Source organism: Lepidochelys kempii, chromosome 1 (genome assembly GCF_965140265.1).
Source record: "Lepidochelys kempii isolate rLepKem1 chromosome 1, rLepKem1.hap2, whole genome shotgun sequence".
In the NCBI taxonomy this organism is placed as follows: Eukaryota; Metazoa; Chordata; order Testudines; family Cheloniidae; genus Lepidochelys; species Lepidochelys kempii.
The window spans coordinates 36686402-36711916 of NC_133256.1; the positions used below are offsets into that span (position 1 = coordinate 36686402).

Below are 25515 nucleotides of genomic sequence, written 5' to 3' on the forward strand. Positions count from 1 at the left end.
TAAGCAGTTAGTTATAGCTATAACATTCCATTCAATCTCATATTTATTCACACATTCATTCATACAAACACACACACACAGGTTCTGCAAGGTTGTTATCATAGTTACCAGCCTTAGAGTTGCTCATGCCAAGCCACTGGCCAGGTGGCCTGGACATGAGGAGGGAGCAGGGCCTTGTCAGATGCTCATCTGATGCTCCTGGAAGTTGGTTTGCAGAATCAGACCCCCAAAGTTCTCACTTTTTAGTGTCTATTTTTATAGGAATTTCTTCCTATGCCAGTCTATGGGAATTGCTTCATCATGCTGTTGCTGAATCAATCAGCAGATAGCACATTCCTGACGGCTCCAAGATGTTATCTTGTTCTTTGGTTCTCCCATTCTTGAGGCTGTTGGGTGGATTCCAGTCTGCCCTCCGGGGGGGTCCTCTGGTTATTTCCACTTGACGCCTTCTTCAGCCGATGGACACTGGATTCTTAGGCTGGCACCTCCCTGATCATTCAGTTATTATCCACACCAAGCATCCATCCACATACATCCTCTATCTCTATTTTAATCACAATGGTTAATACAACAAAAGGGCGGGGAGTCTCTGGGTGTTGTTTCTGTTGTTAGAGTATTGTTTTGAGTCTCTCTCTCTGTGAACTGCTTTGAGAACAGACTCTGTCTTAGAATGTACTAACACAATTAGCAGCTTGCAAGTTTCACACACAGAGGGAGAGAAACAGTACCAAAAACCAAGAGACCTCTTAATTAGTAATACCCTGGAATTGAAACTATGGGGAATCAAACTCATTTGTGATTTTAATACAGAACTTCTTTAATATGATCCAACACTCTCACGCTATCCCACTGGATGATTTTGAGGAGCACCAAGCCCTGCTCCAGAGGGTGGTCACAAACTTAGGCCTAGAGGTGGAAGAGATGGTAGAGCAATCGGATAACTTCTTTAATATCCTCTCCTCATCAACCCCCGGATGTGTTGCGCTTCCGGTGCACAATGGGGTCCTAAAGAGTATCATTAATGATCTAGATGATGGGATGTATTGCACCCTCAGCAAGTTTGCGGCTGACACTAAGCTGGGGGGAAAAGTAGATATGCTGGAGGGTAGAGTTAGGGTCCAGAGTGACCTAGACAAATTGGAGGATTGGGCCAAAAGACATCTGATGAGGTTCAACAAGGACAAGTGCACTTGTTCTGCACTTAGGAAGGAAGAATCCCATGCATTGCTACAGGCTGGGGACTGACTGGCTAATGGCAGTTCTGCAGAAAAGGACCTGGGGATTACAGTGGACGAGAAGCTGGATATGAGTCAGCAGTGTGCCCTTTTTGCCAAGAAGGCTAATGGCATATTGGGCTGCATTAGTAGGAGTATTTCCAGTAGATTGAAGGAAGTGATTATTCCCCTCTATTCAGCACTGGTGAGGCCACATCTGGAATATTGCGTCCAGTTTTGGGCCCCCCACTACAGAAGGGATGTGGACAAATTGGAGAGAGTCCAGCAGAGGGCAGTGAAAATTATTAGGAGGCTGGGGCACATGACTTACGAGGAGAGGCTGAGGGAACTGGACTTATTTAATATGAAGAAGAGAAGAGTGGGGGGGGGGCGGATTTGATAGTAGCGTTCAACTATCTGAAGGTGGCTTCTGAAGAGGATGGAGCTAGGCTGTTCTCAGTGGTGGCAGATGACAGAACAAGAAGCAATGGTCTCAAATTGCAGTGGGGAGAGGCCTAGGTTGGATATTAGGAAAAACTATTTCACTAGGAGGGTGGTGAAACACTGGAATGGGTTACCTAGGGAGTTGGTGGAATCTCCATCCTTAGAGGTTTTTAAGGTCAGGCTTGACAAAGCCCTGGCTGGGATAATTTAGTTGGGGTTGGACTAGATGACCTCCTGAGGTCTCTTCCAAACCTGATATTATATGATTAAAGGTTGCCAAAGCCCTCTGGCAAACCCTATCCTCAATCCCACCCACCTCCAAGAGGGCTGAAAAGAAGTATTTCATCCTAGCCAAGGGGTTTGAATACTTGTACACCCACCCAACAAGGGTCCCTTGTTGAGGAGCGTACCACAGCAGCACACTGCTCCCTCCAAATGGTGTGGGACGCAGCTGATTCGGTGGCCTGGGTGATCGCTTCAGCAGTGGTCATGAGGCATAGTTCTTGGTGTCAGACCGCATGCTTGTCCCAGGAGATGCAGTCCTCAATCCAGGACCTCCGGTTTGATGGCGTTCGACTCTTTGCAGAGCAGACAGATGCAAGGCTGCATGAACTAAAGGACATTCGGGCCACCCTCCGCTTGCTGGGTCTGCATTCGCCTCAGTCGGTGAGGAAGCAGTTTTGGCCGCCCCACAACCAAGGCCTTGGCAACCTCGACAGGGGTCTGCAAGGAGATGGGATAAGGACATGAGTTTTTGTTTTCACTGCCCTTCCTCCTCCTGCTGACCTGCGCAACCTGGCCTGGCAAAAGATCATGGGGGCCAGAAGTGCTCGTTTTGAGGGTGCGCTTGATAGTGATGCCCCAGTCAACTCCCTTGGATTCACCTCATTCATTCATTCCTAAGCTGTCTTCGTCCCTACCATTTGGCCTAGTCACCTTGGACCGTTGGGTGCTAGAAATTGTATCTCTGGGCTACACCCAGCAATTCTCGGCCATGCGCCCCCTTCCCTGTCCCTCTTCATGGACACTTCTCACTTCATGGACCCTTCTCACGAGCAACTCGTAGTTCAAGAGGTCGACCAGCTCCTTCAGTTGGGGGCAGTGGAGGGGTTCCCTTGGGAAATGAGGGGCAAAGGGTTCTACTCCCACTGTTTTCTAATGGTGAAAGCAAAAGGGGGCCTAAGATCCATTCTGTACCTGTGGCAACTCAACAAATATCTCAAAAAGTTGAAGTTCCGCATGGTCTCCTTGGCCTCCATCATTCCCTCCTTGGATCCGGGAGACTGGTATGCTGCTGTTGACTTGAAAGACACTTATTTTCACGTTTCCATCTTCCAAGGACACAGATGGTTTCTCCGTTTTATGGTGGGACAACGTCATTTCCAATTCATAGTGATGCCCTTTGGTCTCTCATCGGCCCTGCGGGTAGTCACAAAATGCATGGCTCCGGTAGCCACTTACCTAAGACATCAAGGTGTCTAGGTCTATCCTTATCTCGATGATTGGTTCATCAAGGGCAGATCGCGGGATCAGGTGCAGAGGAGTGTCGATCTGGTGTGTTCTACCTGTCGTGACCTTGGTCTATTAGTAAACAAGAAAGAAATCATCCCTCATACCAGTGCAACGGATAGAGTTCATGGGGCGGTTCTTGACTGCGTGCCGTTCAGAGCCTTCCTTCCGAAGGCCCGTTTCCAGGCCATGTTGGGCTTGATCTCCCGTATAAGGGGCCACCCGCTTACCACTGCCCACACCTGCCTGAGGTTGTTAGGCCACAATGCAGCTTGTACTTAAGTGATCTGTCATGCTCAGCTCCATCTCCGGCTGCTGCAAGCATGGCTAGCGTTGGTCTACATGCCCAACAGACACGAGCTAAACCTGGTAGTCACAGTGCCGGACCACATCCGGGTATCACTTAAATGGTGGTTGGACTCTGAATCGGTGTTGAGGGGGTTCCCTTCATGGCTCCATCCCCATCGCTGTCCCTGGTTTCTGGTGCCTCGGACCTGGGCTGGGGAGTGCACTTGGGCAAGCTCAGCACACAAGGCTGCTGGTTGTGGGATGGTTGCTCCCTCCACATAAATGTCAGGGAGCTCAGAGTGGTTCATTTGGCTGGCTAGGCTTTCCAGTCCCACTTGAAGGACAAGGTGGTACAAGTCCTGATGGACAACACTGCTGCGATGTTTTATATCAACAAGTAAGGCGGAGCCAAGTTGTTGGCCCTTTGCCAAGAAACTGTCTGACTCTGGGACTTCTGTGTGCAGCATGCCATTCATCTTAAGGCCGGGCACCTCCCGGGGACCAGGAATGTATTGGTAGATCGCCTCGGCAGAACCTTCTCGTCGTGCCACGAATGGTCACTCCGTCCCGAGGCGATCAGTGTGATCCCCCAAAGATGGGGAAGTCCCCAGGTTGTATTTGTTTCCGACTCATCAGAATAGGAAATGCCACACGTTTTGGCGGTTTGACAGAGGCTCCCTGTCACACCCCCTTACTCACATGGTTGGGGGCTCTGATGTATCCTTTCCCACTGGTGACGATAATCCAGAGTCCTCAAGAAGATGAAATAGGACAAAGTGAAGGTAATCCTAATAGCCCCGGCTTGGTCTTGCCAACACTGGTTTGGCACGCTGCTGGACTTCTAGGTGGCATCCCTGCTGCAGCTCCCTCTCTCGCCAGATCTGCTGTCCCAGAACCACAGCAGTCTTCTGCACCTGAATCTGGCGGCACTGCACCTGACGGCTTGGCAGCTGCATGCTTAAATGCGGAAGAACAGGAGTGCTCGGTCTATGTCCAGCAGGTCCGGTTGGGCAGCAGGAAGCCCTCTACCAGGGAAACCTGCCTGGCCAAATGGAAATGGTTCACGTGCTGGGCATCAGATCAGGGTATTAGGCCTAAACAGGCCTCACTGCAGTCAACCCTTGACTACCTTCTATATCTTAAGTTCCAGGGCTTGTCCCTTTCATCAGTTAAGGTCCGTTTGGCTGCTATATCAGCCTTTCATCCTCCAGTCCAGGGCAAGTTGGTCTTTGTTCACGACATGATGGTCTGGTTCTTGAAGGGTCTGGAGCGACTCTATCCTCATGTCCAGGACCCTGTCCCTCCTTGGGACCTGAATCTAGTGCTGGCACAGCTCATGGGGCCCCATTTGAGCCATTGGCTTCCTGTTGCCGCCTTCTACTCTCCTGGAAGGTGGTATTCCTGGTGGCAATAACATCTGCCCGTAGGGTCTCTGAGATTAGGGCACTTACCTTGGAGCTACCCGATACAGTGTTTTTCAAGGCCAAGGTCCAGCTGCGACTGCACCCCGCTTTCCTGACCGAGGTGGTTTCGCAATTTCACATGAGCCAGGACATATTCTTGCCTGTCTTCTTCCCGAAGCCTCATAAATCTGAGGAGGAGAGTAGATGACACTCTCTGAACATCAGGACAGTGCTAGCCTTTTACATTGAAAGGACCAAGATGTTCCATAAGTCAACGCAGCTGTTCATCACGGTGCCAGACAGGATGAAAGGCTGTCTGGTGTCCACTCAGAGAATTTCATCCTGGATCATCACCTGCATCTCTTTCGCTATGATCAAGCGAAAGTGCCTCTGGCGATCGTAACCGCTCATTTGACTAGGGTGCAAGTCTCCTCGGCGGCCTTCCTGGCTCAAGTGCCAATTGACGATATCTTCAGGGCCGCTACCTGGTTGTCCGTTCACACGTTCACGTCTCACTGCATGCTTACCCAGCAAGTCCAAGACGATGCTGCCTTTGTAGAGCAGTGTTGCAACTCACATGACCTTGAACTCTGAGCCCACCTCCAGGAATGCTTCTTGTGAGTCACCTAGAATGGAGTTGACATGAGCAAGCACTCGAAGAAGAAAAACGGTTGCCTACCTTGCATAACTGTTGTTCTTTGAGATTTGTTGCTCCTATCTGTTCCATTACCCACCCTCCTACCTCTCTGTCGGAGTTGCTCCCAAGAAGGAACAGACGGCGCCTAATATACCAACGCATGAGCACGGCATTCCAGAGGGTACCACAACTGACCCTATGGATACCGCTAATGCAAAAATCTCCAAGGACTGTGCACGTGGGCATGCACACACCTAGAATGGAATGGATATGAGCAACACATCTTGAAGAACAACAATTACAAAAGGTAGGTAAGTTTTTTATTTCACCTGGCCTGTCTCCTTCCTTTGTCCAAATTAGTATTTGAGCATCTCATGGTTTCACATTAAAGTGAAGGAAATGGTGGGAGATCTGTCGTGACCAAAGAACCCAAACATCTTGTTTCTCACAATGAGGAGACACTACTGGGTTTGGCCTCCCTGCATCTTTCACAGAGGGAGATCAACAGAGGGAGATCAAGACGTTGCATGTGGAGAGTCAGACTTAGCTTTCAGATCCCACATAAATTTTTCCAAAGATGGGAACTACATTCAAGCTATTACTGTATATTCAAACACAATAGTATATTTGAAGGTCAGTATAGTACATGTACATGTGGATTGTTCAGGGAATTGAGACTGCTTGCAGAGCAAAGGATGTGAGGTCCTTATGAAGAGAAGCCTGGGAAATGTGAAAAATACTGTTTCTTAAAATTGATGTAAATGTAATTTCCATTTAATCATATTAGCAATCTATTTTCTTGAAAACAATTTTTTTCTAACAAAATGACTAAAAATGTCTATAGCATATTTGTCTTATTAGGCAGAGAGTAAAAAGCAGATGTCCAAACAGATTTCAAAGGAAAGCATTAAAAGCATGGTTTAATGAACAGTTTATTTTGAAGAGCTATTCATTTTTAATTAATGTAAACCCTATAAAACGTTAAAATGCCTATTTTTGTTTGTCGTGTATAAATATAGTGTTGTTTACCCCATCACATAATACAAGACCCAGGGGTTTCCCAATGAAATTAATAGGTAACAAGTTTAAAACAAACATAAGGAAGTACATACTTTAGACAGTGTACAGTCAACCTGTGGAACTCATTGCCAGGGGATGTTGTGAAGATCAAAGGTATAACTGGGTTAAAAAAAGATGTAGGTAAGTTCACAGAGGATAGTTCATCAATGTCTATTAACCAAGATGGTCAGGGATGCAACCACATGCTCTGGGTGTCCATAAACCTCTGGCTACCGGAAGGTGGGAGTCAACAACGGGAAGGATCACTCAATAATGTGTTCATTCCCTCTGAAACATCCGGCATTGGTTGCTGTTGAAAGACAGAATACTGCGCCCCATGGACAATTGGTCTCACCCAGTATGACAATTCTTATGTTCTTAATATATAATCCTCTGCAAATAGCTTTTTTGTTTAGTCTAGCAAAAATAATTAGTATTTGGCTACTTATTTGATTAGTAATGAAATACATTTTAGCATTGGATGCAGGAAAATGGCTCTAAACATTTTTATTGTCTTGTATAATCCAGTTAGTTCAGGAGTGGCCACCAGCACAAAAATCCAGTGTGGACAGTGAAGAGAAGGAAGATGATTCTGGTGGCATCAACCTAGATAAAGCAAAGGAAAGATTACACGAAGAGGACAAATTTGACAAAGAAGCATACAGGAAGAAAATTAAAGAAAAACATAGGGTAAGTCAAGTCCTTCACCAATCATTGAAATAGAAACAAATGCTGTTAAATGTTTGAGTGACTCCTTGAGAAAATATTTAAATGTTCTGCAATATATTGAAAAGTAAATTTAACATAATTATTAAATTCTGGAATTGTTCTCATCACTGCATAAGACATAGGGAAAAAAAAGAACGGCCTACTTTAGTGTTCTGTAAAGATATTTATAGTCTGAATAGATTGGCAATACAAAGCACTGGAAGATGCCAGGGGTTGATTCTAACTTTTGATGATTTTTAGAAGTAAAAGGCCGCTGACAGCAATCCAGTGACAACATTTTTACTGTCCGGGGGTTAGTATAGGAAATTAATTTTAAGGAGAGGTTTTTAAAAAAGTAAGGGAGGTTACGTGGCACACGCACTTTAACAAATGCCCAGCCCCTTAGAAAGAGAGACCAATCCATAGCACTTCTGAACTGTGGCCATATCTACACTACAAACTTTGATTGGGGAAGTTAAGTTTGTATATCGCTCGGGCACGTGCATATGTGGCTGCTTGTGCTTCAAAAAAGAACTAGGTAAGTTCATGGAGGATCCATCAATAGCTATTAGCCAGGGTGGGCAAGGATGGTGTCCCTGGCCTCTGTTTGCCAGAAGCTGGGAATGGGCGACAGGGGATGGATCACTTAATTACCTGTTCTGTTCATTCCCTCTGGGGCACCTGACATTGATCGCTGTTGGAAGACAGGATACTGGGCTAGATCATCTGACCCAGTATGGCCGTTCTTATGCTGTGTCAGAGTGCTTGTTTTGATGCAAAGTGCAGTGCATCAGGGATATGTATCTCAGTGTGTCATGCACCATCATGTGGCACAATGCCTTTTGGGAAATTTTCGCAATGTGTTCTGGGAGAGAAATGACTTGATCTGGACTCAAGAAGCAATTCCACCGGTCAGTGCTTGTATCGTAACGCAGGGTTGGGGTGACAAGCAGTGGCTACAAAACTTTCGGATGCGAACGGCCATGTTCCTGGATCTGTGTGCTGAGCTTGCCCCAGTGCAGGAACAGCAGAATGAGAGCTGCATTGGAAGCTTGCATCGCTGGATTGCTCTCAGTCTGTGGGAAATCAGTTTGGAGCTGGAAAATGCATAGTGCGGTTTGTTGTCATGCAAGTGTATAGGGCCCTTAATCATCTCCTGCTACGCAGGTCTGTGACTCTCAGCAATGTGCAGGATACAGTGGATGGATTTTCTGCAGTGAGGTTCCTGAACTGAGATGGGGTGGTAGATGGCCATTGGCCACTATCTTCGAAAACTTGTAGCGATCGGGGGAGGTCCTGGATGATCGGAAAAAGGCAAATATAGTGCTCATCTTTAAAAAGGGGAAGGAGGAGAATCCAGGGAACTACAGATGGGTCAGCCTCACCGTAGTCCCCAGAAATATCATGGAGCAGGTCCTCAAGCAATCCATTTTGAAGCACTTGGAGGAGAGGAAGGTGGTCAGAAACAGTCAACATGAATTCACCAAGGACAAGTCATGCCTGACAAACCTGATTACCTTCTGTGATGAGATAACTGGCTCTGTGAATATGGGGAAACCAGTGGACATGATATTCCTTGACTTTAGCAAGCTTTTGATACCGTCTCCCACAGTATTCTTATCAGCAAGTTAAAGTAGTATGGATTGGATGAATGGACTATAAGGTGGATAGAAAGCTGGCGAGATCGTCGGGCTCAAATGGTAGTGATCAACAACTCAATGTCTAGTTGGCAGCCGGTATCAAGTGGAGTGCCCCAGGGGTCAGTCCTGGGGCCAGTTTTGTTCAACATCTTCATTAACGATCTGGATCATGGGATGGATTGCACCCTCAGCAAGTTTGCAGATGACACTAAGCTAGGTAGATACGCTGGAGGGTTCCAAAGAGATGGAGCTAGGCTGTTCTCAGTGGTGGCAGATGACAGAACAAGAAGCAATGGTCTCAAGTTGCAGTGGGGGGGGTCTAGGTTGGATATTAGGAAAAACTGTTTCACTAGAAGGGTGGTGAAGCACTGGAATTGGTTACCTAGGAAGGTGGTACAATCTCCATCCTTAGAGATTTTTAAGGTCCAGCTTGACAAATCCTTGGCTGGGCTGATTTAGTTGGAGTTTGGTCCTGCTTTGAGCAGGGTGTTGGACTAGATGACCTCCTGAGGTCTCTTCCACTCCTGATATTATGTGATTAAAGGTTGCCAAAGCCCTGGAATGTGCTTTTGTTAGATTGAAAGGGACACTGGTGATGTGTGCTCACCAGACTGGATCTTGGTGAGCAAAATATCCCAATGGTTATAGCTGCATAATATCTGTGAGGCAAAAGAGAGAAAGCTGGTGCCGGATGGAGGGAAGAAGTAGAGCAGCTTTCTGCTGAATTTGAACAGCCAGAAACAAGGGCTATTACAAGAGACAATTTGGAGCTATGCAGGTGAGGGAGACTTTGAAGGAGCACTTTAACGGTCAGCCACAAGAATGTTCTCTGTTGGAGTATAAAAACGAACAGCAAGCAGTATACAAATGACTGGGTATTTTCCTGAACCTGTGAATTAAACGATGGTTGCTGTATGTCTTCAAGTACTGTGTGCTTTCACTTCAGCTATGCATTCTGCAATATTAGTTGTGAACGAATAAAGATCATTTGATTCTTCAAAAATAGAACTTTGAGTGGGAAAAACAATGCGCAAAATAAAATTCAAAATAGTATGATTATTTTTGCTTAAATTAAGAGAGTGGAAGCACAGGCGCCAACTTTCCTTGGTGCTGGTGGGTGCTCACGCCCCACTGGCCCCGCCCCATCTCCGCCCCCTCCCTGCCCCTATTGGACCCCTCCCCAAATCCTCGCCCTGGCCCCGCCTCTTCCCCGAGTGCTCCGCGTTCCCCCCCGCCCCCTCCCTCCCAGCACTTGCCGCGTGAAACAGCTGTTTCACGGCACAAGCGCTGGGAGGGAGAGGGGAGGAGGCGGAGGTGAACTGGGGTGAGGGTCAGGGAGCTGGCGGTAGGTGCAGAGCACCCACCAATTTTCCCCTGTGGGTGCTCCAGTCCCAGGGCACCCACGGAGTTGGTGCCTCTGAGTGGAACTTTAAAATTGAAAAGGGAGTAAACATTTCTGTCCATTTGCACAAATGCAATCTGTTGTGGCTACACGTACAGCAACTGTGGTCCTCACAGGTCACTGTATGTGAAGCTGTTTCCCTTGCTGTCCCCCAGCATGGCGTTGTAGGGGTAAGGATGCAGCCCATGATGCCACATGGTGTGTTTTGGGATGTAGGGAGCAGTGACCATGGAATTCTGCAAGGACTGCAAAGGGTGAAGGATTTGAGATTTTGGGACCCCTGGATCATGCAGGGTCTGCAGCATTTGAGTTTGTGGTCTGGGAAGACCCATTATGTCTGGTAGATCTCCTTCTTGGATCTTTTTCTTGTCCTCTTTCCTTCTCTCTGCTGTCAGTCATATTGGCCCTCCATGCCCTTTGTTCACAGTCGGATGCAGCGCAGGCTTGCGGGATCTGGCTGAGTAAGTCCACCTTTTACTCCTCTTTAACAATGTCAGGCATTCTGACAGTATGGAGGCAACATCTCAAGGCTGCCACATCAGAAGCTGCTGATAAAAACAGACAGATGTGCCACTGGATTTACAGTAACAACGGAAAGGGAAAGATAAATTTCAAACTCCCTTCCCTTATTCTCATAAACACTTTTAATAAGATATGCTTATTGACACTGCTGTTTTGGAGCACCTTGGCACCTCACTGCTTTCCAGCCTCAGCCATGCTGAGTATGGCCCACCGGGGCTAGGAACAGAAGACTGTTCTGTTGCATGAAGCAATATAATTTTGGTCTGAATTCCATGGGAACGAATATAGGGCAGTGGCACTAAATATTGGTACTATTTTCCACTGTGGTGGTTTTAGATATCTCATTCCTGATGGTTACAAAGGCACGGAGAACACAGCTGCTGCTGGCATCCCCAAGCTGCCTGGGTCCATATGTTGCTAGCCTGTTTACTGCAATAGCACCAGCTGAACTCATTCAGAGTGGCATGGGAAAGTGCCCTATTGTGCAGGAAGAAATAAGACAGCCTTCCATACAAACCTTTGTGAGAGGATTGCAGAGTATCTCCGTGAAGGTTTCATTGATTGTAATTTGTCAGGAAGGATACAAGGGACATAAACAAAGGGCTCCAAATGCTGTGCCCCTTCCTCCCCCCGCCTAACCAAACAGGGGAATGAAAAGCACATGCCAATTTTGCCTTTGTATCTCTACCTCTTCTTGTATGAGTAAAACAATGAAAAGTCGATAACTGTGTCTTGTTAACTTGAGGATGGGCTGGGTGTCCTCTTTAAACATTGTAAAGAGAAATATATGCACACACTAATCAGAGTTACCTTCCCCTTTGTCAGGCTCATCTGCACTCATCTGGAGAGACTGGCTAGACTGTGGTGGAGTATGACAGGTTCTGACTCACAACCTGGCTGGAGTCCCCCACCCTGTCTACTCCTTCCTCCTTCTTGGTGTTCAAGGCATGGGTCTCTGTCTTTGTCTCTTCTGAGGTATCCACAGTGGTCTGGGGGGTGCTGGGAATCGCTGCCAAGTATGGCATGCAACTCATTATAAAAGCAGAAGGTCTGCAGGGCAACCCCAGATCTATTTTTGGCCTCCCTGGCGAAGTTCCTGCGCTTTCACATGGCGCTGCTGCTGATCTCTGTCATACCCCTTTGCCTGCATCCCCTGTGCAATCTGCTTGTAGATGTCCACATTTCTATGGCTGGTCCATAGCTGTGCTTGCATAGCCGCCTCTTCCCCACATGCCCAGGAGATTCAATATCAGGTCTACTCCGGGCAGGAGCACATCTTATGCCTAGAGTCGCATGGCTGGCTGGGCAGTTGCACACAACATGAGTGAGCTGCTAGGTGTGCTTGCCAAGGAACGTAGTCCAAAAAAAGCATTTCAAAAACACACAAAGGGGTTTAAAGATGTTGGTGGCTTCTGGTCTCTGTGACCTCTGAGCAGTGGAGTTTAAAATTGTGACCAAAATGGCAGGCAATGGGGCATTGTGGGACAGCTGATGGAAGACTGTTGGGTCAACACAGATCACATCGCAATGTTACATTTTCGCTAAGAGAAAAGTGCTAATTTTTGCATAGATGTCATTGGGATCATCCAAAATTTTACATGAATTATTAAAGTAAGACCTTTATAATGTGCTTCATTCTGCTGTTTGAAAACTTTAATGTTTGTACTTAGATTCCTCTTTGGCATTTAAAAACCTTAAATTGCAGACCATACATTTGCAAATGGTTTCTGGACCATTCATTTGTCATAGAACGAAGTAGAAGGTTTGAGAGCGTGGCAGTTAAGAATGCTGAGTGTTGCTTGTGAAATGAACTTAACACCCCATCAAGAAGAGTTTGGATTTCTTCACTCAAGCTCTTGGCACACAGTAGCCCCTTAACATCATGTGATTAACATACCTTCATGATAAGCTATTGTGTACAGAATTGATTGTAATTCTGGAGTGTACAGTATTCAAATTGTATCATAAAATACTGACATAAAACTTCATTTTAAAAGCATTGTTTAAAACAGTATTGATCTTCAGAAAGTTAACTATATATAAATTTCCCCACTGATGATGATACGCTAATGCTGGGATATGGGAAACGTTTATATTTGAACAAAACACTTTGGGATAAATTTTCAAAAGTTCCAAATGTTGGTGTTAAACTCCCATTGAAAGTCAGTGGGGGTTAGGTGCTTAATTTGAAAATCGACCACTGTAGCCCCATAAACAGTAATCTGAGCTCAGTGAAAAACCACTTAAGAAGCTTTCCAAAGAGTAGGAGATTTAGAGTAGCTGCAAAGAATGGCAGGATTCATCTCTCATCCATGCTGTAGGTGCAACAAGATTTGATTCTGAAGGAAGCGGAGCTATAATATTTCAAGAGCACAGCATAATGAATCAATAGGAAGAGTTGGTTGGAAAGTTATAAAACTATCCGCTGGTTTACTGACAAATTCATAAACTTTGAGAGTGAAGTTTTTGTACTTCTGTTATTGGAATCCAATGATTAAATATTTTATCAATCAGTTCTTCATAGAATCACAGCAAATTAGGGTTGGAAAAGACCTCAGGAGGTCATCTAGTCCAACACTCTGCTCAAAGCAGGACCAATTCCAACTAAATCATTCCAGCCAGGGCTTTGTCAAGCTGGGCCTTAAAAACCTCTGAAGAAGGAGATTTCACCACCTCCGTGGGTAACCCGTTCCAGTGCTTCACCAGTGCTAGTGAAATAGTTTTTCCTAATATCCAGCCTAGACCTCCCCCTCTGCAACTTGAGACCATTGTGTCTTCTGTCATCTGCCACCACTGAGAACAGCCGAGCTCCATCCTCTTTGGAACCCTCCTTCAGATAGTTGAAGGCTGCTATCAAATCCCCCCTACTCTTCTCTTCTGAAGACTAAATAAGCCCAGTTCCCTCAGCCTCTCCTCGTAAGTCATGTGCCCCAACCCCCTAATCATTTTCGTTGCCCTCCACTGGACTCTCTCCAATTTGTCTACATCCTTTCTGTAGTGGGGGGCCCAAAACTGGACGCAATATTCCAGATGTGGCCTCACCAGTGCCGAATAGAGGGGAATAATCACTTCCCTCGATCTGCTGGCAATGCTCCTACTAATGCAGCCCAATATGCCATTAGCCTTCTTGGCAACAAGAGCACACTGTTGACTCATATCCAGCTTCTCGTCCACTGTAATCCCCAGGTTTTTTTTTTCAGAACTGCCGCTTAGCCAGTCAGTCCCCAGCCTGTAGCAGTGCATGGGATTCTTCCTTCCTAAGTGCAGGATTCTGCACTTGTCTTTGTTGAACCTCATCAGATTTCTTTTAGCCTAATGCTCCAATTTGTCTAGGTCTCTCTGGACCCTATCCCTACCCTCCAACGTATCTACCTCTCCCCCTGGCTTAGTGTCATCTGTGAACTTCCTGAGGGTGTAATCCATCCCATCTTCCAGATGGTTAATGAAGATGTTGAACAAAACTGGCCCCAGGACCGACCCCTGGGGCACTCTGATACCAGCTGCCAACTAGACATCGAGCCGTTGATCACTACCCATTGATCCCAACAATCTAGCCAGCTTTCTATCCACCTTATAATCCATTCATCCAGTTAACTTGCTGGCAAGAATACTGCGGGAGACCGTATCAAAAACTAAAGGCAAGATATATCACGTCCACTGCTTTTCCCCATATCCCCAGAGCCAGTTATTTCATCATAGAAGGCAAGCAGGTTGGTCAGGCATGACTTGCCCTTAGTGAATTCATGTTGACTTTTCCTGATAACCTTCCTCTCCTCCAAGTGCTTCAAAATGGATTCCTTGAGGACCAGCTCCATGATTTTTCCGGGACTGAGGTGAGGCTGTAGTTCCTTGGATTCTCCTTCTTCCTTTTGTAAAGATGGGCACTATATTTGCCTTTTTCCAATTGTCTGGGACCTCCCCGATTACTATGAGTTGTCAAAGATAATGGCCAATGGCTCTGCGATCACATCAGCCAACTTCCTCAGCACTCTCGGATGCATTAGATCTGGCCCCATGAACTTGTGCATGTCCAGCTTTTGTAAATAGTCCTTAACTTTTTCTATCACCACTGAAGGCTGCTCACCTCCTCCCCCTACTGTGCTGCCCAGTGCAGTAGTCTGGGAGCTGACCTTGTCTGTGAAGACAGAGGCAAAAAAAGCACTGAGTACTTCAGTTTTTTCCACATCATATGTCACTAAGTTGCCTCCCCCATTCAGTAACGGTCCCACACTTTCCCTGATCACCTTCTTGTTGCTAACATACCTTCTTGTTACCCTTCACATCCCTTGCTAGCTGCAACTCCAGTTGTGCTTTGGCCTTCCTGATTACACCATTGCATGCTCAAGCAATATTTTTATACTTCTCCCTAGTCATCTGCCCAAGTTTCTACTTCTTGTAAGTTTCTTTTTTGTATTTAAGCTCACTAAAGATTTCTCTGTTAAGCCAAGCTGGTCTCTGTTGTGGTTCAAATGCAAGGCAAACAAAGCTTTTAGCAAGCAAGCGGGAAGGTCTGCCGTGTCGGCTTTCCACCCTCTCTTTTATTCTTTCTCCACTCACGCGCATTACATACTCCAACCCCAAAAGGAAACAACAAAAGGAATAATATGACTTTGATTAATATTCTTATTTACCAGCTTCTATCTACTACATTCCTTGCTCTCAGGCCTTTGAGCCCCTTCCAAGGAAGCTTCCCACGGTTCATATCCTCTGGGCGACTTCCCATGGTCCATGTCCTTGGAAGGAGCAGTGTGTGCACTGCTCCTACACAGCACTCAGGGTGTGCCCTGAATATTTTCAGGTGCATGAACCCTTCAGGTCTCCTGCCATATTTGCTATTCTTTCTGCACATCGGGATGGTTTGTCACTGTAACCTCAATACGGCTTCTTTAAAATACAGCCAGCCCTCCTGGACTCCTTTCTCCCTCATATTAGCCTCATATTAGCAGGATCCCCTGACTCCCAGGAGACCCTGCCCATCAGTTCTATGAGGGAGTCAGTCTGCTTTTCTGAAGTCCAGGGTCTGTATTCTGCTGCTCTTCTTTCTTCCTTTTGTGTGGATCCTGAACTCGACCATCTCATGTTCACTGCTGCCCAGGTTGCCACCTACTTCTACTTCCCGTACCAATTCTTCCCTGTTTGTGAGCAGCAGGTCAAGAGGAGCACAGCCCCTAGTTGGTACCTCCAGCACTTGCACATCAGTATGCTTTCACTTCTATAATGCAAAAGAGAGCAAGTGATATTAATCTAGCATGTATTTGCATTTTTAAAATTACTTCATCTGAGTTATTTTGAAGAACGATTTTTAAAATAAGCAGTGAGGGCAAAGAAATGAACAGAACACACTAAAACATAAACATTGATTTTTTGTTATAGGAAAAACATAGTTTATTATAACCTAAATGATTGGAGGCTGGGTGATTTTTGTTTTGTGCAATATACCTAATTATTTTATAAAATGAGAATAATTGGAATGAGTACTGAATAGTTTTGACAAAAATAAATATTTAAATAGCTGCCAGCTGAGAGTCAATGACATCTCTTACAATTTGTTAGAGGTTTCTTTTACCATCTTACCTCTTTGGAAACAGCTTTTGAATTTTGTTTACGTATTGATGTTTAAAATTTAAGATGAAAATATTTCATTTGATTACATATTTGTTGTATATTATGGAACTATTGAATTTCTTGTAAATTCTTTTAGTATCCTTATTTTTTCACTCCTCCAAATTGAAGTGATGAAATTTAAGAGAAAACTGCAGCAAAATGTAAAGTAGGCCCTGAGTTTAAGACTCACTTTTACTGACTGTGGTTTATATTCTCATGAACCTCACCATTCTTATTGAACAAGGCCATGAACCCCAATTCTAGGAGGCAGTTAAGTATGAGCTGCCCACTCATTTTACAAATATGTTAGCAGAGAGGCTACATAAAATTATACTGCCTTTCAGATTGAATGTTTGTTGTCTTCTCTAACCACTAAACCATATTCTTTTCCTAGTGCCAGGGGTAGAACACAGGACTCCTGATTGACAGTACCTGTATGCTACTGCTATTTAGCAAACACATCCACTGGGAAAGGGTGTGTCAGGTACGTCTCTAATGACTGAACTAGATAGAGGCTAGCAATTATTCCTATATCTCAAGGGACATTGATATGAAAATGCAGAGTTCAGACTCTTCTGGTTACTGTCATGAGGAGATGTTATTTTGAAAGTTTGTTTTTAAAAACAACTAATTATTTGATTCACACTTTGGGCAAACATTCTATAGCTCACATTTGTAATTTAAGCTATCTATAAACTGTAGCAAGGTACACTCAAAAACAGGAGTTTCACACTTTAGTCATTTGTAAGGCTAGGGGTTTGTAATGGAGGTCGTTTAAGTCACGGAATGCGTGACTTCCAAAGACCTCCAAGACTTCAGCCCTGACTGCTGGTACCCCAGCAGCTCTCCAGCCACCGGTGTGGGCAGCGGGGGAACCCCTGCAGCGCCGCGGCCAGCGGGGGGATCCCAGCAGCTCCCCTGCTGCAGTGGGTCAGGGGACCTCTGCAGCTCCCCACTGTGCCAGTGGCAGGAGGATTCCCAAAGCTCCTGGCCGCTGGGGAGGGGACAGGGGGCCCCTACAGCTCCCTTCTGGTGCTGGGGCTAGGGGGACCCTGGAGCTCTGAGCCGCCATGGGTGGTGGGGGCCCCAGAGCTCCCAGCCACCCTGCAGCTGCCCAGTCCCTTCCCATTTTATCATGGATATTTGTAGTAAAAATCAGGGACAGGTCACGGGCTTCTGTGAATTTTTCTTTATTGCCCATGACCTGTCTGTGACTTTTACTAAAAATATCCATGACAAAATCTTAGCCTTAATCATTTATCTCCTCCCTCCCTCTCTCCCTCCCTCCCCAATCCTGGGGTTCTACACCAAGGTACTTCAGCCCTGTGTAAAAACTGGGAAATAAGCACGGAAAGTTTGTTGTGTGGCAGATTAGTTTGCCTCAAAACCCCCACCCTCTAACTCCAAACCTGAAAAGCATGGATATAACATTGCCTTCAGCACTGTTCATCACATACTTCAGCACCTACATAGAGCTTTCACTTCCCTGCTGAAAAGCAGTGTGTACCCCAACTTCTTCAAACTCTGTCTGGTGGAAAATCTCAATGATAACCTCAGCAAAGTTAAAGCAGAATAACTGTGCGGTCAGTCAGATGTGCTGATCTGTTAATGCAGTTGTGTCTGAGGTCGCATTATGAAAAGCATTATGGAATGTTAGAGTGTGTTATTGACAGTGTTGTGATATGAAAGTGGCTAGGGATTCAGGAGGCTTTTGCCATGACTTATTTCCATGATTTTCAGGTTCTGAAGTGGTGACTGTATCCTGATGTAACTTGAACTGTCTCTGAGTAAAGTTTTTGTGTTTAAAAATTTACTATAATCTAGGGAATACTCCTTTTCTCCCACATCCCACATTTTGCCTGAAGTCCAAAGCTGGGCTTTTGGGGGCTATGTTAACTTAGGGGCTGTTGGAAAAACAATAAGGAACATTAAATATGAAATACAAATGATGACCCCTCCACATCTACACGTTTATGCATGGTTCTGTATTTGTCTAGGATAGATAAATAGAGAACCAAGCTAGACCTAATTACTGGATGCAGCATAGTCTAGTGGCTATAGCACCATCCTGGAAGCCAGGAATTTCTGAATACTAACACTGGCTCTGAGACTGATGTGCTGTGTGCTACTAGGCAGGTCAATTACATTCTGTGCCCAAATTTCCATGTCTGTAAAATTGGGGTAATGATACTTTGATAATTAATGGAGATGATGTCCAGATTGTTCAGTGTTTCTGTAGAGCTTTGAAAATGTAAAGGGGCTTTATAAGTGCTAAGTATTTACTGTTTCATTGATTGGGGTGGGAAGAAACCATATTTTAAATCGGGTAGTCCCCAGTTCTGGAAGGTACTTAACCATGTGCCTAATTTTCAAGCATTGACTTCTATGGGACTATTGATGTGCTTAAAAGTTACACAGGTGTTAAGTCCATTTCTGAATGTGAGCCTTAATAACTAAGAGTTTAGTCCTGTGTGGATTGAAGTCAACTTAAAAAAATCTATTGACTTCACTCATGTGGGATCAGGCCGTAACCAAGCATCCATATTAACCAGCTGGCTACAAAATCTACAAGCCTATTTGTAGGTATCCTAATGCTTCTAAAATATATTGGGTATTCAGACTTCGTCTTGGTTTAGGTGTGTGCTGCAGAGACAAATAGTTTAGGAACTCTGGGATGCACCTTGACAGAAGGGTAATTCATAGGGGTTGACTATTAAAAGCTAGTGAATAAAATTAAATTAAATGTATCAAACATGACTAAGTTGAAGGTTTATAAAAAATGTATTTAGCAGCACATATATAATGCAATGCTTTAGTTATTGGGAGGGAGGTGAAAAATAAAATGTGTATTAAAAAAAGTCATCTTTGTATAATAACTTTGACCATGAAGCTCACTTTTCGTATCACATTTAGGTCCCATATCAACTGATGTTGAAATCCTACAAATCCAATGTGTCATTAGGACAGTTTTAAGTCTCCTCCCATTTTCTATTTCTAAGCTAATAAAAAGAAAAGGATGGGAATTTTGTGTTGAAAAATGAGTTTATTTTTCTAGACACTATTTGCAAAACATATATAGAGAGAATTTATGCATATTTGAGCACATATACATATTACCACTGAAGTGATGAGGACAGCGAACCACTTTACTGCCAGTTTTCTTGTAGTGGTGGTGGTAGGTTCATTTCCACTAATAACTCTCAGTGCATAACTGAATAGATTTATCCTTCTGCCCAAGACCATACCAGTAACTTCTCACTTAACATTGTAGTTATGTTTCTGAAAAATGCAACTTTAAGTGAAACGATGTTAAACGAATCCAGTTTTCCCATAAGATTTAAAGTAAATGCGGGGGGGTTGTTTTGGGGCAGACAAAAGGCATTATGTACTGTACTGTGGTTGGGAAGTGCCCCTGGTTTACTCCACACAGGCACAACCCACTGCAGGAAAGGGCGCTAGGAAGCACCTTCGCAGCAGCAGTGGCAGCTTACCTGGAGAAGAACAGGCACTGACTTTTCCAGGAATGCTCCAGGCCCGCCTCTTCCCGTCCCCACTCCACCTCCTCTCCGGAGCACGCCACATCCCCGCTCCTTCCCTCTCCCCAAGAAAGTCCTAAGCGCTGCCAAACAGCTGTTTGGCAGTGAGGGAAGCGCTGGGAGGGAGGGGAGGAGGCGGAGAAGAGGAACTTGTGCAATGCTCCCTTGTAAATTCGCTGCTCTTCCACAAAATCTTACAAGCGGTGGACAGAGCAGGCAGCCAAACGACATTATAAGGGAGCATTGCACAACTTTAAACGAGCATGTTCCCTAATTGAGCAGCGCCGTAACTTTTAAACAGCATTAAGCGGGAGGACGTTAAGTGAGGAGTTACTGTGCTTTGCTCTTAGTAATCTTGTGTGATAAATATATACTCTGTTGATCTTTCTGCTCTGTGCAATATTTAGCAGAAAACTTATACAAAAGGCAAAATCTAAACAAATGGTGCTGGTGTTAATTTGTATTTGTGATTTATTGAAAGTATTTATTACCTCCGTAGAAGATAGAAAATCTAAGAATGAAATATAGAGCATGATCACCAGGGAAACATAACACTGACTAAGGGGAGTACCATATTACAATTTCAGAGCTGCTCTTGAAAAATTTTCTGAGTGATGTAACATACTTTCCTGATATTGCAGAAGCATGAGATTAATCATGGGGGAAAGATAAATATTGTGGGATGAAGATGAGGTTCAAAGGATAATATAAGTTTTAGAGGATAAAATAACATTGCCTTTGTATATTAGTTAAAATCACCGTATGCATATTGTCACTGAAATTGTCTAAGATGGCCCCTACTAAATGACTTCTTAGTGAGGGGGTGAAGCCAATAAAGAATCAATCATGTTTTTTAACAATACAGAGCAGAGTTGCAAGTAATAACTCTCTTGGAAAACATATGATTCATCCTAAAGTACTGTATCGATGTTAACTGTGGAAGAATGGATGCTGCTGTTTTTTTGGAAGACTTTCAGTAAGATGCAATTTGTTGCTATGCCTCCAGCTTGGGTACAATATAAAAGAACTATGGGATGATTAAAATGAGACCAATATTGTGCGGAATGTTTTGGAAGAACTACTTGTATGGCAATCACCTAAATAAAAAATATACAGCAGTATTTGGGAAATATGGACTAATTTACTCTTTTTAAGGCTGCTAGACTCAAAGTAAAGACCACATAAAAATGCAAATAAACCAAAAAACTTCAAAATGTCTTTGGTGTCCTGCAAATGACGTGCATTGAACCCAGGACATGCAACAAAGGATGGAAAGATTGAATATACTGTTTGTATTTTAGAGAGCAGATGGGAGATTAAATTTTATTTTGAACAAGTGTGATTATTGTAATTTTGTTCACAAAACATGAACAAAAGTATGTAACAAATAATAAAATTAGAGAGGACAATGTCCAGAGAGAGTACCCAGACTCTTTTTGGAGGGCTTCATTGTGTAGTCTTTAATCAGATAAAACTCCATTTGAAATTGCAGTCCTACTGCATCTAGGCATTCATTGGCTCACCTGTGCTGTTTAATGCTTGCCGAAATTGTATATTCTTGTCCTTTTTTAAAATATAGTTTTTTTGCTACCACAAATCAATCAACATCTCTGCACTTTTCAGTACTTTTCTTCCCTCACTGACATCCCTCCCTTCTGTTGATTTCAGAGTCCCTCTTCTCTCCTTCAGCCTTTTCATTATTTATTTATTTATTTATTTATTTATTATTTTTGCTTCCTCTCCCACCATTTGTCTTTTCTGCCAGTCTCCAACCATGGCTGCTGTCTCATTTGCTCCTGTGTAGCTAAGCACCTTTGTAGAAAATGCAAACAGCCTTCTCTGCAATTTTTTCTTCTTTTCCTTCAGTTCAGCCGCCTTCCTTGCTAAAACAGTTCGGTTTCTCATCCTTTCCGGACTTTTGTATCTTCGATTCCTAGTGGCTTTTCTCTATCTTTGACAATGTGGCCCTCCCACTTCTTCCCACTCTATGCAGGATCTTGCCAGGTTTTTTCCCCCCCAGGAGGAAATTGAGGCTGTCTGTCGCAAGTATTTAGTTGCTCTCTACCACTCCGATATCTCCTACAACTAGTTTTTAAACCCATCACTTATGGCTCTGTAATTTCTTCTCCCTTACAGTATTACACCTCTGACACCTGTCTGTGTCCCACCGCCAGTTATAACGCAACCCCGCAAAGTGAACCCTGCCTTCTCCATTGATGTTAATGATTCCACTTTCTTCCCTGTCACCCAGTGTTAGTGTTGACTTCTCTCCCCCCTAATATGGCTGTTACTAAATCCTATCAATTCTTCCTCTTGACATCTCTTTACAAGAAGATGACCTAACAGTTGTAATCCTTCCCTGTGCGTTGGTCTCCTCCTGCCTTGATTACCACTTTTCCGTCTCTGGCCTTTCAACTCCGTTTATCCAAAATGCTGTAGCTAAAATATTCCTCTTTAAATCTGTTCACCGCCTTCCCCCTCACCATCTGCATCAAGTTTAACTTTCTCCTCATCGCTTTCATGGAGCTCCACAGAACTTCCCTGACCACATCTTGGCTCCTATTTCCTCCTACTCCCCCTCTTGCTTCCTTTGCTCTAGGTGTTTCCTTCTCAAGTTTTTCCTTGTGTGCCTTCTTCCATGTTGTCCCTGACACTTGGCACAGTTTTCCTCTTTTTGTGCTCCTAGAAACTTCTATTACTCCTTTCAGCTCTCTCCTCAGAATGCATTGCTTGCATTTCAACCTACTTAAAAAAAAAAAAAAAAAAAAAAAGGCCACTGCAAAATTCATATGCCACTTCCCATTCATACTTGCACACCGTGTAATGTGTCTCATCTGAACTGTTTGTTGGGATCAAAGCTGTCTACACTTGAGCAGCATCAACCTGCGTACATCAACTGTGGCTCAATGCCTCTCGGGGAGCTGACGTTACTATGTCAGCATAACAGCGCACTTAAAGTTGTCTCCCACGAATGTAAGTGTAGATACTTGCACAACAAGGTTGTCACAAGTTGGCTTACATCAACTTAACTTTATTGTGTAGACCATGCCACAGAGCACGGGAAACTCCCTCCTTGCTTAATTTTCCAAGACTGGGGTTTTCTTCTCAGTGTTTTTCCATTACCGTTAATAGTCCACCACTGTCTTTCTCTGGGTTATACAGTGCTAGGCGCTTTGATTTGGTTTTGTGTACACAATTACCCAGGAAGTGCTCCTCGCTGTCTGATTGCTTCTCCACGTGGCTGTAGTTGTAGCCTAGGGCTGATGTACACTGAAAAGTTATATCGGCATAGTTGTCTTTCAGGGGTGTGAAAAATCCACACCCCTCAGACATAATTAAGCCATCCTAACCCCCAGTGTAGACAGCGCTAGGTCAATGGAAGAATTCATTCATCAGCCTAGCTACTGCCTCTTGGGGAGGTGGATTACCTACAGCGACAGGAGAACCCTTCCCATCCCTGCAGGGGGGGACTTATTTCAATATAGCTACTCCACACCCTGAGAGACGTAGCTGTAGCAACCTAGAACTCCTGGTATAGACCAGCACTAGGTCAACAGAAGAATTCTTCCGTCAACCTAGTTACCGCCTCTCTGGGAGGTAGATTACCTACACCAATAGGAGAACCCTACCCCTCATCATAAGTAGTGTTTACACTGAAGTGCATTTTAAGTGTAGACATACCCTAATTACTATTACTGTGTTCTATACATATATACTTACATATATTTATATGCACGTATATATACATATATTCATAGTTATAACCTATATATGTATATCCTAATGACCATAAAGTTCAGAACATTACAGGCTTTCATAAAAGGCCTTACTTGATATATATTTATACACAATGACATTGTATACAACCAGTTGATTCAACTGCTTACTCTTTGTAGTTTTGGCCCCCCTGTTATCCCTTGCGGGTGTCTGGACCCTGATTGTCACACCGACTTCCTGTTGCATTCTCCAAATTCTTCTCTTCTGCAACCTGTGCGCTTTCTACCAAGTTCCATGCAGGCTGCTCCAGGATAGGGTTGCCATCTGTCCTGTTTTTAAAGGGACAGTCCTGTTTTTTGGGACTTTTTCTTATATAGGCGCCTATTACCGCCCTACCCCTGGTCCCATTTTTTTCACAGTTGCTATCTGATAACCCTATTCCAGTATGTAGGTCACATGTTGGCCACTCTTGGTTTAGGGCTGAATTTCTTACTCCAGGAATGCAGGGACTGGAAGCGCAGGCTGGGAAGAAAAGAGCAGGGTCTTGCTTTGCTTTCCAGTTAGCCTATGATTGATTCTGTGTTGACTGTCTGAAAAGGAAACCAACATGCCTCAAGCTTTTCTAAACAAAGGTGGTTCATGGCCTGCTGGAACACGACCCTCCCCCACACTAGCCTGCTGTGTGGACCTTGCTGCTGCATGCTAAAAGTTCCACAGTGTGCTTGATCTACCTCACCTTGAAACAGGAGTATATTAAAGTGCACTAGGGAACTTTTAGTATTCGTCAGCAGGACACAGACACTTAATGTGAGGCAAGCTAGTTCAGGGTTGATTTGCACCCCTGCTTGCTGGAAACTTAGGCTATGTCTACACTTGCAGAGTTTTTGCACTGTCAGTTTCACCGGTGATCGGGAACCAGTAAAAGAAAAGTGCAGGTTTGTGTTCTCACTTACTTCCACAGGCGTCAGATCATGTTCGCATTTGCGGCACTTCCATCACCGATGAGAGCAGTGCACTGAGGGCAGCTATCCCACAGTGCAGCTCTCTCCATTTTGAGGATAGGTCTTGTGGGAAGGGGTGACCGTGTGGCATCTTGCCTCCCTGCACAGCCTCCTCTCCCCAAACACGGATCAAGTCCAATAGCTCAGCATTGTTCCAATCAGGGGATCCTTTGCTCTGTGGAGCAGTCATTGTCACCTGGCCAGATAAGTGAGCACTTCCCAAAAAACAGGAAGGGGAGTTTCAAACTTCCTCGGGCTTTATAGGGGGAGGGGCAGATGTCTGTTTACCTAGCAGCAGAGCTTCTGGCCAGAGTGGTCACCTAGGCACTGTGGGATATCCTCCGGAGGATAAAAGCTGTGTAAACTGGAAGAGCGTGTCTTCACTTGCACATCACTGCAAAAGTATCACTGGCAAGAACTGTACGCCTCTCGAGGAGGTGGTTTTCTGTTTATGGTGAAACTTCTGAGGGACTTTTTGCGCTTTTGCGCTTAAATGGCAAGTGTAGACATGACCTAGTGTTTGTATAAGCTCCTCATCTGGAATAAAAGTTTACCCTATAAGGGGCAAGCAGTTGGGTACAAATGGAGACTCCAGGGAGACATGATTTCTACAACCACTATTGGGGAGAAAGTTTTTTAATCAAATTGTGATGCTCTGCAGCTTTAACTGACAATCTCATGCTGCTGTGTTATGAAGTTATGATATACAGATATTGGCAATAAAAAATGAATGCCATACTCAATAACAGGATCTGCCTATTTGTATGCCTTTCAGTTGGAAATTTGCAATATTAGGGAACTGTAGAGCTGTATCAGATAAGAAGTCAGCTA

General features: G+C 44.5%; 1 protein-coding gene across 2 annotated transcripts in view; it reads left to right on the plus strand.

Moving 5' to 3' along the window:
- Window positions 1-25515, plus strand: part of DDX10 (DEAD-box helicase 10) — a 326657-nt gene that overhangs the window by 203646 nt on the left and 97496 nt on the right. The window contains exons 15-16 of one of the 2 annotated variants that reach the window (XR_012158274.1): window positions 7083-7244; window positions 16825-16914. Coding sequence is in view for 1 of the 2 variants with exons in the window: in XM_073339141.1 (XP_073195242.1) it covers window positions 7083-7244 (162 nt within the window). In the remaining variant the exon portion in view is untranslated. The remainder of the gene's footprint in view (window positions 1-7082; window positions 7245-16824; window positions 16915-25515) is intronic. The other variant, XM_073339141.1, reaches the window with a different exon arrangement.